The sequence below is a fragment of the Melanostigma gelatinosum genome (assembly GCF_949748355.1).
Source record: "Melanostigma gelatinosum genome assembly, chromosome: 18".
Classification (NCBI taxonomy): domain Eukaryota; kingdom Metazoa; phylum Chordata; class Actinopteri; order Perciformes; family Zoarcidae; genus Melanostigma; species Melanostigma gelatinosum.
Genome location: NC_136651.1, coordinates 22,335,300 through 22,348,102, shown reverse-complemented (window position 1 = coordinate 22,348,102; position 12,803 = coordinate 22,335,300). Strand labels below are relative to the sequence as shown.

The 12,803-nt window shown below is 48.3% G+C and overlaps 1 protein-coding gene across 1 annotated transcript in view; it reads left to right on the top strand.

The window, feature by feature from the left end:
• LOC306792207 (stromelysin-3-like) overlaps nucleotides 1-12,803 on the top strand; it is a 72,261-nt gene that overhangs the window by 40,189 nt on the left and 19,269 nt on the right. Inside the window, exon 5 of the mRNA XM_079289254.1 lies at nucleotides 1,847-2,061. Coding sequence (XP_079145380.1) covers nucleotides 1,847-2,061 — 215 coding nt within the window. The remainder of the gene's footprint in view (nucleotides 1-1,846; nucleotides 2,062-12,803) is intronic.

The window sequence follows — 12,803 nt, the reverse complement described above, 5'->3', positions numbered from 1 at the left end:
TTTGTGATGTACATACCCATGGGTGGAGCAGGAGCGGGAGGAGCAGCAGGAGGAGGAGGAGGAGGAGGAGCAGCAGCACCTTGAGGTTCTTCCTCACCGTCCTCTGATGACCAATCTGTTTCATCTTTGAACATGAACAATAAAACAATTTTATGACTCAAAAGTGCTGCTTTAATTAAATAATAATTTGCCTTCAAAGCTATGACAGTATAGTGGTTTAAGATCCGGAGCCCAGGGTTCAAAGCTAAATAAGTAAGACTATACAGAACCAGGCTTTGCCAAATGAAAAAAACAAACCTCTTGCACTGCTTTGGCCTGTCGTTACTACTTCAGCTGTAGTAATATTATCTGTATGACTTAACTATGCTGTGCTTTTGTGTCTTCACGTTCAACAAACCTCTCCTGTCAATCTCAGATGGCCCTGTTGCTGCCTCTGACATGTCGTCCTGGTCTGGTCCTGCATCTGTGAAGTACTCTGCGGTACTGTCTCCCTCGACCCTCCCCATGTTACCGCTACTCTCCCTGGGAGTCACGAAGGGGTTGAGGAAAGACATAACCGCAGAGTACTTCCACTTCTTTGATGGCCCTGCTCCTGAGCCACTCTTTCTCTCTGTCTCCTTGCTCCTCTTTCTCAAATAGGTGTCCCTGAGAGTCTTCCACTTCCGTCGGCAAATCTCATCTGACAAGGAACGCACGTATTTAGTGTGAAAGCCGGTGGTTGGGCTAGCTTTCATGCTAACATGGTTCATATAGCTAGTTAGTAAATTACAACCGATAGCTAGAATCAAGTAACAAAGACATAATAATAACTTACCAGGTTGTCCGACGTCCTCACCTACTTTCCTCCATGCCATATCCTTTTTAGTTCGGTCGCGGTAGAGATACGACGACGTATCGTAGAGCTCGGGGAAGCCGCAAACCGCCACTATTAATTTGTCCTCCATTGTTGTTTGCGATTCAGCACCGGCAGGAGCTACGGCACTGATGACGGGGGCAGCAACTCAATGCTGATAGGCTATCGCGCCACAGCGTCACGCGATTATGTCGCTGAAGTTGAAAAATTTCAACTCGCGCGTTGGCGATTTTGCGGCGTCCAACGCGTCCACCGCGTCCACCGCACTGCAATAACGCGTCCAACGCGCCGCGCCATCGCAAAATCGCGGCGCCCCAGTCTCATCGCGTCTGTGCATAGACTTTGTATGTAATCTCGACGCGCGTCAAAAAATCAACGCGACCGGTGTGAACACGGCATAAGACTTAGTTTATCACTCTGCCTTCAGATTCCTTACCGGAGATCCCTGTCAGACTCACCATTGTATTCTTTATGACAATGTGGGTTTGTCCTCTCTGGCACAGAGATGTGATGAACACCTGTCTGTTTTTATCCTTAAATCCCTTATTGGACATTCACCACCCAACCAAACTGGCTCTATTAACTTATCTTATGCTTATTTAATGTCGTATACTTCAATCCCACAGGTTTATTCTGAACTTGGAAAATCTGCCTTTGGTTTTTGTGCACCAAACACTTGGAATTATCTGCAACATATTCTCAAGATTGACACTCTCACGACTCCTGGACAATTCAAGACCATTATCAAAAACCACTTTACCTCAATGTGCAATTGTTTTGTTTTAAGTAATTATCTGTTTCTAATCATTACCAATAAGGTGAACCTCAATCATTTTCAAAGCTTACATTTTGAATGAATGAATAAACTAATGTTGAACAACCTCATTTAAAAACTGCACATCATTTGTGTTCCTCATTTGATTCCAAAAAAGTAACAGATTCTACAACTTACTTTAGTGTCACTGTCCCTTTATGCTTTGCTGTCATGTTTAGGCACTGATCTCGCACAAGTGGCAACTCATGAGTTTGGCCATGTCCTTGGCCTGCAGCACTCCCTGGAGCCTGATGCTGTGATGTGTCCTTTCTACAGTGACTCCTACCCTCTGCAGCTCAGCGAGGATGACAAGAGGGGCATCCAGTATCTATATGGCCCCCCTCTGCACGCACAGCCTGAGATGACGGAGACCAATGAGATTGACATTGGAATGGTGACACAATAATAATGGGGATGGACCTTAGGCCTGTCTCGATGATTATGTTATCGGCGTATCGTACAATATATGAACATGACCACGAACAATTTTACATTAAAGTAATGCCAGTATTTGAAGTAGTAGTACGAGTAGCAGTCGTACTAATAGCTGTAGTAGTATTAGTACTGGTAGTAGCATGAATAGCAGTTGTAGTATAAGTAATAGTAGTGGTGGTAGTAATAGCAGTAGTTGTAGTAATAATATTGATGGTAGCAGTAATAGTAATAGTAGCCACAGCAAAAGTTGTAGTAGCAGCAGTAGTAGTAGTAATACTAGAAATATTAGCAGCAGTAGTAGTTGTCGCAGTATTCGTAAGAGCATTATTTCAACAAAAAAGCCAAATTTTTAGCGAAACGTTTAAATACAGTTAATCCATGAGGCTTTTATTTTTGAAAGGGTGGGACTGGGTGGGGGAGGGGGAGAGGAGACATAATCATCATGTTTGACACATAAACAGAGGTTATTAAATGACAGGCTTCATCACAAGCAGTTCCGTTAGAATTCACTCTCTGGGGCTTTTATTTTGAAATGGGGTGTGAGCTGGATGTGAGCTGGGATTAGACCGTCATGAGACAGGTTAGTTTTACCCTACTGATGATGTGTTGTTGCAATAGTAATGGGGGTTATAACCGGTTACATTTCTTTCCGCTGTCAACCGTGAAAGGAATAAGGACAATTGCTGCTTTGTACGTGTTGTGGAAGTCCCTCAAACATCGGAATGCCAAACGCCGTCATGTCTGGTTCATAATATTGTTCAGAGGAGCTCCGTGGATTGTATCGAGCTGTATTCACTGTGTCTAGCAAGCCACCGGTCGCTGTTTACTACAGCTGTAGGAACACGAAATAAACTGATTTGGCTGTGATTTAACGGCAATAAACCGACAAAAAGGGACTCCGAAATAACTACATAATGATGCCGATTTGGACTTGTCTTCTCCGACAAAAAGGGACTCCGAAATAACTACGTAATGATACCGATTTGTAGGTTACTGGTCTTCTCAATGGAACTCTGATGGATCGGTGCTAGGCTATGCTAACATCGTAGCAGCTCCACCAGCACTCAATATCGTCACGTAGACGTAAATACGGCAGCGTCTATTCATTGTTTGTACCGTATGGTTTACACACACACATGTATACACATAGTTTGGTCCGGTCTCTGTTGATATGAGGTATCGTAGAGCTCTGGGTGAACACAGACGGCTACAGGATTTATTTCCTGATTCAACAACGGCAGGAAGCCAGTGATGACAGGGGGAGCAACTCAACGCTGATAGGCTATCGCGCCACAGCGTCACGCGATTATGTCGCTGAAGTTGAAAAATTTCAACTCGCGCGTTGGCGATTTTGCGGCGTCCAACGCGTCCACCGCGTCCACCGCACTGCAATAACGCGTCCAACGCGCCGCGCCATCGCAAAATCCCGGCGCGCCAGTCTCATCGCGTCTGTGCATAGACTTTGTATGTAATCTCGACGCGCGTCAAAAAATCAACGCGACCGGTGTGAACGCAGGATTAGATTGTGGACACAGTGGCAAAACACAAATGTTTTTTTCACAAGAATCTCAAGCTGCTCTTCACTCTAGCGGTGACATCACGCACTCTCAGCTGCCCAATACACACCCATTATAAAGTCAGAAAAGGGCTGAAAAATCATAAAGGTTAAATTGCTGCAGTTTAAAAGATATCGGAAAGCTGAATTACGCGGCAACATTTTAAAGTTGAAATGGTGTCTGTAGCTGAAAGTATGAGGAAGTTGAAGTATTTGAAAGTTGAAGAAGTTTAAGAGGATTTGAAAATCTTCTTCATAGAAACCCATTCAAACAAAAGTTGCTAAAAGCTTAATAATTCAAAAAGTTTAAAGGTTAGAAATAGAAAAGGTCATAGCCGAGATGAGCTGAAGGAGCTGAACATTTTGATAGTTGAACAATTTCTGTCGCTTAAAAAAAAGAAGTTTCAGAAAAAGGGGGACGGAAGAAATAGTGGAACTAGAAAAAGCATTTCCTGCTGAAAATGCATTGGAATGTTGAAAACTGAAAGTAATCGCAAAAACATTGCTGAAAATAGATATCCAATTCAAAAACAAATTGCAAAAGTTTAAAGATTACAAATATGAAAAGTCATATCACACCTCTCCTGAAAGCTGAACATTTTGATATTTGAACAGTTTCTGTGGCTTAAAAAAATTCATCAGTTGTTAAGAATGAAGATCGAGTTAACAGACTGAGATCGAGGCGTTTAGCTCAATTCAAGCAATAACATTTATTTGTGACAGAAGTATTATGTCCAGCAGTTAAACGTGCACGGAGCCTAGCAAAAGCAAAGAGTGCAAAAGTGAAACCTAAAAGTGCTTATACAGAGTAAGCAGGCGTGTCCATCTGGTTCTCCTTGTGGAGCCATTGGTCAAAATCAAAGCAGAGGCGGATTTGTTTCTAGCATTCAAATAGCCTGATGGAGCACTGGGCAACTTCGCCCACACTGGCTCACGTCCGGAACCTGCCTTCTCTGGAATGTCAGTGTGTGTGAGATGTTGGGGTACAGCATATTGTTAACACTTAAGGTGCAGAAAAGGAAAGGGTGCAGTTCTAAACTATTTCGAAGTCTCTGTGTGAATAGATAAAAAGAGCTCTTCTCCTACTCTAAGATGGCAGTTTCTGCCCTAATCTGGTGGTTTAAGCAAGCGTTACTTTCAGGGCCACTGTATCTGTTCCTATCGTACGAACGGGTGACGGAATGCCCCATTCTGCGTTTTTGACCTACTTACAGTGACCTCACAACTCCGCAATATAAGCTTTACAAGTATAGCGCATATTATTTAACAGTAAATGAATATATTTTATTTACAAATCCCCCTTTTCACACCTGCTAGGTGTGAACTTCTTAGACTAGTGTGTCGTTGTCTAAAAGGGAGTTAGTCAATGAACGCAACTCTGGTTCTTCTTCCTGGTCCCATGACCCCTCTGGGTCAGGGGCCGGCAGGTCTCCATTCAACAGTGGATTCAGGCAGTTCGGAGGCAGGGGATGCAACAACAGCCACAGGTGATGAGAATAGCTAAGAAAACCGCAATGGAAGCCGCTATGGACATGATGAGGGCCTTCCATTTGCCAAACATGGATTCCATCCAATCAGAGAAGGGATTGTCTATGCCTGATGCCGCATGCATTTCTTCCGAGAGGGTGCGCAGACTATTTAAAGCCCGAGTGACCGAACCGTCTGGGGCAGTGTTGTTCGGAATGATGGTACAACACATTTCTCCAAACATTGAGCAGACACCCCCTTTTTCAGCTAACAACATGTCCAAAGCCATTCTATTCTGCATAGCCATAAGAGAGGTCGGCGCGAGTTGTGCGGCTAAGCCTTCAACGGCGTCCCTAGTGAGGTTAACAAGACGCAAGACATTGTAATGGACATAGTTTATGCGGTCCACGTTTTTGTTGGGAGTGATCGGAAAGAAGGCTGCGATTATGGGAATGTTTTCAAAACCTGCGGCGACTTGGTCAGCTAGTTTGTATTCGTTAGGAACGCCTCGTGGGATGCCTATTGAGTCTATATAGGTGGGGCCTCCAGTAAGCTCGAAGGAGCCTGAGGCAACTTCTCTCTTGATGCTGTGTCGCCTTCTGCGTTTGGTGAGAGAAACGGCTAGACCGTCCGCTCGTGCTAATCTATGACCTATTAGGGTAAGGGGCATTCCGAGTCTGACCATTGCACAAGTTCCGACGGTTTTGCTAGCTTCTATTCTAGGTACCAAGCGCAGGTCTCCGCAGTAGTAGAATAAACCTGTTCTGGCCCAGGGCCCAATGTCTGAGCCATTGCGGGTCTCATTACACCAATCAGGGGAAATTTTGCCCACATTCAGCTGTGGTCTGACTGCTGTGAAATTAAAACACATGTACCTGTTAGCCTGACCTCTCATGGCGGAAAATTGGCCCAATTTTGTTTCATTTACGATAGGTGGAAATATCGCGGCAAGTGTGGTACAATTTGTGGGCGTAGCTTGTCGTGTGAGACCTATCATACAGGCATAGCCCTGAGGATCAGTTTGCGGGTAGAGAGGGGCTGGTTCGGTGAACATGGCAGGTCGGGCGGAGGCGCAGGCCACGCACCCTGTCATATTTTGTCTGTTAGCATTATCAGTGATCCAATTTAACCAAACATTATCATTGCCATAACCTGTGGACCTTCGCAAGACCTGCAGGGGAGTCATTCCAGTATAATCTTGAGAAAACACTACGGGAGTGTTGGCAGCTGGAGATGCCAATGCTAGGGCAGACTTGGGCTGGGTGTGTTCGTTCTCTACCTGGGGGAATATGTTGATCTGGATACCGACCAAGGGATCTTTGTGTGCGATGTCGACGCCTAAGATGATCCATGCCCTGGTGTTACCGTAAAGACTTGCTGTGATGTTGTTTATCGAGAGGGTAAGAGGGTTAGTTGTGGCGCTAAAATCTCTCTGTAGGCTAATTTTGCTCCACCACCTATACGCTGGGCTGGTGGTTGTCAAACCATTGGGGACCCATCTTCCGGTGTACTTAGTTACAAGACCCCAATGACTGCACCACCCGCCCGTAACTGGTCGGGGCGTGCCGCTAGTCTCGCAGCTTTTCACTATTGGGTGTGCCACAAAGATAAACATTATAGACCTGCCAACCCCTTATATTGCCGTTACAGGTTACAACGTCGCACAGATCAAATGTGTATGCACTGGTGGAACCGGCTGTGTAGTTCAGAACGAATTTGGATCCACATGCTGTTGTATGGACCAATATTGGGGTGTTACGTCTTGTTCGGCTGTGAGTCATCGGGGATGGACAGGAAAAAGGGGCAGGTGAATTAGAAGTCTGATTCGGGAAAGGGGCGGTAGAATTAGATGGGTGCTGGTGTGTCTGATACATGGTTTGTAGTCCCCACAACATGAGGGCAGCAAGTATCCCCATACCCACCCCCACCCCCATCATAGTTTTCTTCACCTCGGCGGGGTCTACATGAGGGGCCCCTAGACTCTCGGTGCATTTTTCCAAATTAGTGCGAATTTCTCCCAGTGTTCTGGTTGGTACCGGTGCTGGGACACAATGTGTCAGGTGGTGCCAAGGGGCGCCTGATTTGCCCTTGACCTGGACCGAGTGTGAAGTAACCTCCTTCACCTCGTACGCCCAGTCCACCTGGGGTCAGTCCACTTGCGCTTGTGAACCTTGACCCTGACCCAATCACCTACTTGTATCTGCTTTCCAGCTGCCGCTGCTTCAGGTACTGCTCGAGTCCTCTCGATCTGTTTGAAGAGAGCTTCAGTAAGAGAAGTTAGGGCACTCATATAGTCAGACATTTCAATCTGCTGTACATCCAGAGGTGGCATATGACCTCCATCTCTGGGTGGACCTGGCATCGGCCGGCCAGTCATGATCTCGTGTGGGGAGAGATGTGTTTCTCCCCCTTTTCCGGACCTCATGGCCATAAGGGCCAGGGGCAGGGCCTCAACCCATGTTAATTTGGAGCCCGCGCAAACTTTGGCAATTTTGGCCTTAAGGGTCTGATTCGCTCGTTCCACCAGGCCCTGAGATTGCGGGTGATAGACTGACCCGAATCGGTGTGTGATTCCCAGAAATTGCTCTACCTGTGCGAGCATGGTGTTGCTAAAGTGTGATCCGTTATCAGAGCGGATGCATCTCGGCACTCCGTAACGGGGAATCAGTTCTGTCTGCAGCCACTTTACAACTGTCTGCGCGTCTTCTCTCTTGGTGGGAATTGCTTCCACCCATCTTGAAAATCTGTCTACCATTACCAAGATGTACCTCTTTCCCTGCACTCTGTTCTCTGGTCCCATATCTGTATAATCTATGCTGATGTCTTGGAAACAGGCAGAGGGCACGGGATAAGATCCCATCGGTGTCTTGAATGGTTTTCTTGGGTTGTATTTTCCACAAATTTGACATTCATCGCAGAAGAGGAAAGATATCGCTTCCATGTGCGGATGCCACCATAGTTGTTTTAAATTGTCCAATGTCCGTTTCTTTCCCTCGTGTGTAGGTCCGTGGGCCCCTGGTAGAAGTGCTGCACACAGTTCTGCTGAGGCAACCACTCTGCCGTCGTGGGCTCTCCACAGACCTTCTTTGTCTTTTGAGACTCCTTTCCGTGTCCATTCGGACCATTCATAAGGTCCTGCTTTCTTTTGATGATCTTTGATGTGTTCGATGGTAAGCTCAGGTGGGCCGGATGTTGGCTTCATAACCATTTGGCGAGGTGTGTAGCCTCCAGTTTTCTTGGCTGCTCTGTCTGCTGCGTCATTACCGGCGCTGATTCGTGATCTGATTGTGTCATGTCCTTTGCATTTCATGATGGCCACCCCCTTTGGTAGTTGGATTGCTTCTACCAGCCTTCTCATAGCTGCTTCGTGTTTTATGGGGTGGTCATTTGAAGTGGTGAAGTTGCGTCTTCGCCATACAGGGCCATCGATGTGGGCTGCTCCATGGGCGTAAGCCGAATCTGTGAAGATATTTACAATTTTGTCCGTGCTCCACTTCAGAGCCTGAATCAGAGCTTCCACTTCCGCTAGTTGTGCTGAAGCGGGTTGTGGCAGAATCCCTGACTCCACTGTTTGGTGATAGCCATCACTCTTCTGTTCGACCACTGCATAGGATGCAATGTTCCCTTCTTCTCCTTTGTAGCAGCAACCATCCGTGTAGAGCCAGGCCTCAGCTGTGAGGTGGGGAGTGTTCTGGAGATCCGATCTCAATTTGTTTTCTTGTACTGTAACTTCCTCGCACACATGTGGTTGTCCATCCGTAAAGTTAGCCAACATATTTCTTGTGGCTGGCACAAAGGTGATGTGTGGCATGGTGCAAGTGTGTTGAATCTTTGTTTTTCTTGCGGCACTGAACGTGAATTCTTTACTCATCAGAAACGCTGCCACGCCATGGTGCGTGTGTACTTCCAGTGGATGGCCCATGACAATATGAGAAGTTTTTTCAATTGCTTTTGCCACTGCTGCAACATATCGTGCGCACGTGGATTGACCATTTTCCACAGCGTCCAGTTTTGATGAATGATACATCAGTACCTGTCTTTCACCCCCCTTTTTCTGGAAGAGTACAGCATTGAGTAGGCTGTCTCTTTCAGAAACATCAAGGTGGAACGGTAGGGAGTAGTCTGGGGACATGAGTGCGGCGGCATGTGCAAGTGCTTGCTTCAAGTGGGAGAAGGCTGCTTCAGCCTCTTTTGTCCATGTGAGGGTGGCAGTAAGATTTCTTGTGCCCACTTCCTTCAACATCTCTCTGAGAATGGTGGTGTTGTTGGTGTAGTCTGGGATATGGGCTCGTGAGTAGCCTGTTAAACCCAGAAATGAGAGGAGAGCGGCAACAGTGAGCGGTTGGGGATGTTGCAGGATGGTGGCCCTGTGCGTGTGTGACAGGCCTTGACCGTCTGATGAAACATTGCGACCCAAAAACAACACTTGGCGTCTGGTGAACTGTACCTTTGAACGTTTGACCTTGTAGCCCTTTTCGGCCAATAGAGTGAGGAGTCGGACAGAGGTATCAAGACAGAGAGCAGCTGACGTTGCTGCCAAAAGCAGATCATCGACATATTGAATCAGAACTACGCCTACTGGGAGGGCGAGGTCAGCAAGATGAAGGCGTAAGTGGTGGTTGAATAGACCTGGGGAGCACCTGTAGCCCTGGGGTAGGGAGGCATACGTATACTGCTGATTATTAAAGGTGAAGGCGAAGATGGGCTGAGAGTCTTTGTGCAGTGGAACACTGAAGAAAGCATTGGCCAAATCAACTACTGTGAAGTGGGTGTGTGCAGGGCTCAAATTGCTGAGAGAGAGATGAGGATCTGGAACCGGATGACCTGTTGGAACCGTGATTTCGTTCACGGGGCGGAAATCCTGGACCATTCTCCAGCCTTTTCCTCCTGCCTTTGGAACCGGAAGTATGGGAGTGTTGAACTCTGATGAGGTGGGGTAGATGACTCCGGCTTGGAGCAGGCCTTCAATCGTCGGCCAAATGCCTTCCAGTTGTTCTTTTTTCAGACGATATTGGGGTCTGTACACAGGAAGCTGATGTGGGTCTGTGAATGTGACTTTGATGGGTTCCGTGGTCAGGCGGCCAACGTCATAGGCCCCTGAGGTCCACAACCTTCCTGGGACCTGAGCCAAACAGGCAGTTGTAGCTGGATGGTCTGAACACGATTTGCCATGGTGACGAGGCAAAGGGAGGTGCTCCGGTAATGTGTGTTCAACAGTGTCAGGGGCTGTCCATCTCCACATGGTCTCCTCCTTGGCTTTGAGCAGACCTTCTGTAGGGGTTGGTTCCCATGTGAGAGTTAGTGCTCTCTTGATCATAGGTCCCAGACCTCTGGCCTCATGGCCAAAACCAACAGCCATAGTGACATGGGGTGATGAGTCCGCATCTAGCTGATACCATGAGCGAAGGAAGGAAGATAGAATGACTCTTGATGCCACTCCTTCTTGGCCGCAAAAGATGTGTAGACACTGAATGGTGGGTCTAAGGTGAGACATGTTTTCATCCCAGTCTTCTGTGTAGGGGTCGTCAGGATCTGGTGTGACATTTAGAGTGCAGTGGACGTGGTCCAGGGGAGTTTTGTATGGGAAAAGCTGAGTGATTTTTGGTTTGAGAATGTTAAACCAGTATTGGATGGCAGGGGTCTGGGGGCCAGTTTGAAGACAGCGTAGCCAGTAAACTTCTTCATCTGTGGGGGACACCGTCTCTATAGCGGGAGCAAGGGAGAGAATGCGTACTGGCATGGACAACGTACTAGTTGGTGGGTTGGACGAGACATGTACACCCTCTTGGTTCAGCCAGATGCTCAGATTGAGGCGAGTCATCAGATCGTGTCCTAGCAGGTTGACTGGGCAATTTGGAGCAGAGAGAAAGCTGTGCGTCAGGGTTGCATCTTGAAATGTGATGGGGAGAGGGGTGGTGTAAAATTGTCAAACTGGAGTGCCAGAGACTCCCACCACTGACACAAACCGGTCCGACAACGGCTGCGTGGTCATCACACTCGAATATGTGGCTCCAGTATCGACGAGGAAGATGTGATCCTGTCCATTTACTGAGCACCTGATTAAAGGTTCGCTGGTGAGGCCGAAATGTAGAGTGTGTGACTCCAGTGGTTGAGGGGCGTGTCAATAGGGAGGGCTGTTGTAGCCTCCAGGCCATTGTTGTTGACTGTTTGCCTGTGTGGCATGGGCCCCGCCTTGGGGACCATGTTCCTCGTCCCAAGGAGCCTGATGGGCCCCTTGCTGAGGTCTTTGTCCGTCATAGCCATGTCCGCCTCCTCCTCTGGAGTATTGTCCTCTTCCTCTCTGTGTCTGCTGTGGCGCTGCACTGCAGTGTCTTGCGAAGTGTCCCGGTTTCCCACAGTTGTAGCAGAAATAGGACGCTTCTCTGCCTCCAGGCTCTCCTCTTCTTCTGGCTCCTCCTCTTCCACGCCATTGGCCCTGAGGGACCCATGGGCGTGACTGTTCACCGCCTGCTGACATCATAGCCATCATGGCCTCCAGTGGGACAGAGGGAGTAGGTGCCGTTGGAGGTGGAGCCGGTGCAGGTTGGACTACCAGCTGTTGTTGCTGTTTAGCCTTAGATTTCGCGGCGGCCTCAGCCGCGTCGTGTTCTTTGAGTTGTTTCTTGAGTAGGGCCTTCTGCAAGGTCTTAATTTCTGTGTCGCCAACCGCCTCAGTTTGAATGTGCTTAGAGAGGTAATGTCGGAGCTGGGCGTTCCACATGTCTTGTGTCATTGCTTCTAGGCCAACCACTGCGTCCATGCACTGGTGAGGTCCATCAGGGAGGCCTCGTTTAATCATTGCACGCCATAGTGCCACTGTGGTAACGCTTCAATCATGTGGCTCTCTGAAGGCCTGGCGCCACACCTGTTCTGCTCTGGCCAGATACAGGGGTGAAGACTCTCCCGGGGTCCAGATGAATGCTGCCACTGCGCCTTGGTTCACTGGAGTGGGGAACTTGGTTCTGAGCTGCTGCCACAACGCTGTACGATGTTGATCAAAGGGGTCGGCATCTGGTGCCGCACCAGCGCCTGCCATGTGTAGTAGGGCAGTACACTGGGATGGGTCCAGACAGCGGGAGAGAAGTGCTCTCAGGTCGCCCACTGCTAGCTGGCGGCCAGCAGTCAAAGCTTCCGTGAGCTCAATCCACGGATCAGCTCCTGCATGGAGGGATGGAAGCTGTTGTATCATGCTGGTCAGATCTGCAAACCCAAAAGGCACAAATTGAACACGCTGTGGTTGGGCTAGAGTGGGGGCTGCTCTCAGGGGATATGCACCACGAACACTCTGCTCTGTTTCTTCTCGTTGGTGCTGGCCCTGAGACCGAAGTTGCATGGCATGTTGGGAGAGTGGAACTCCAGTCCCTGTCTTGAAGGGGAAAACTTCTCCTTGTAGAGTGCCTGACACCGCATACATTGGCACTGCCACCGGTCTGTCACAGTGGCTGGTGTGGGCTAGAACTGAGTTCAGAGTCTGTTGTAGCACTTCCGCCTCTGTTAGCAGGACAGAGAGCTTCTCCAATGTGGTTGGTCCGCTTGGGTTCCTTTGTGATGGCTGTCTTCCAGCTTCAGGATCATAGTACAGGTTGCTTGTCACATAGGTCTCTTCTGAGTGCATGGGGAAAAGTGTTGTGGCAGCGAGGTCGTCGTCAAGTCGCTGAATGCAGCCCTGATCGAATTGT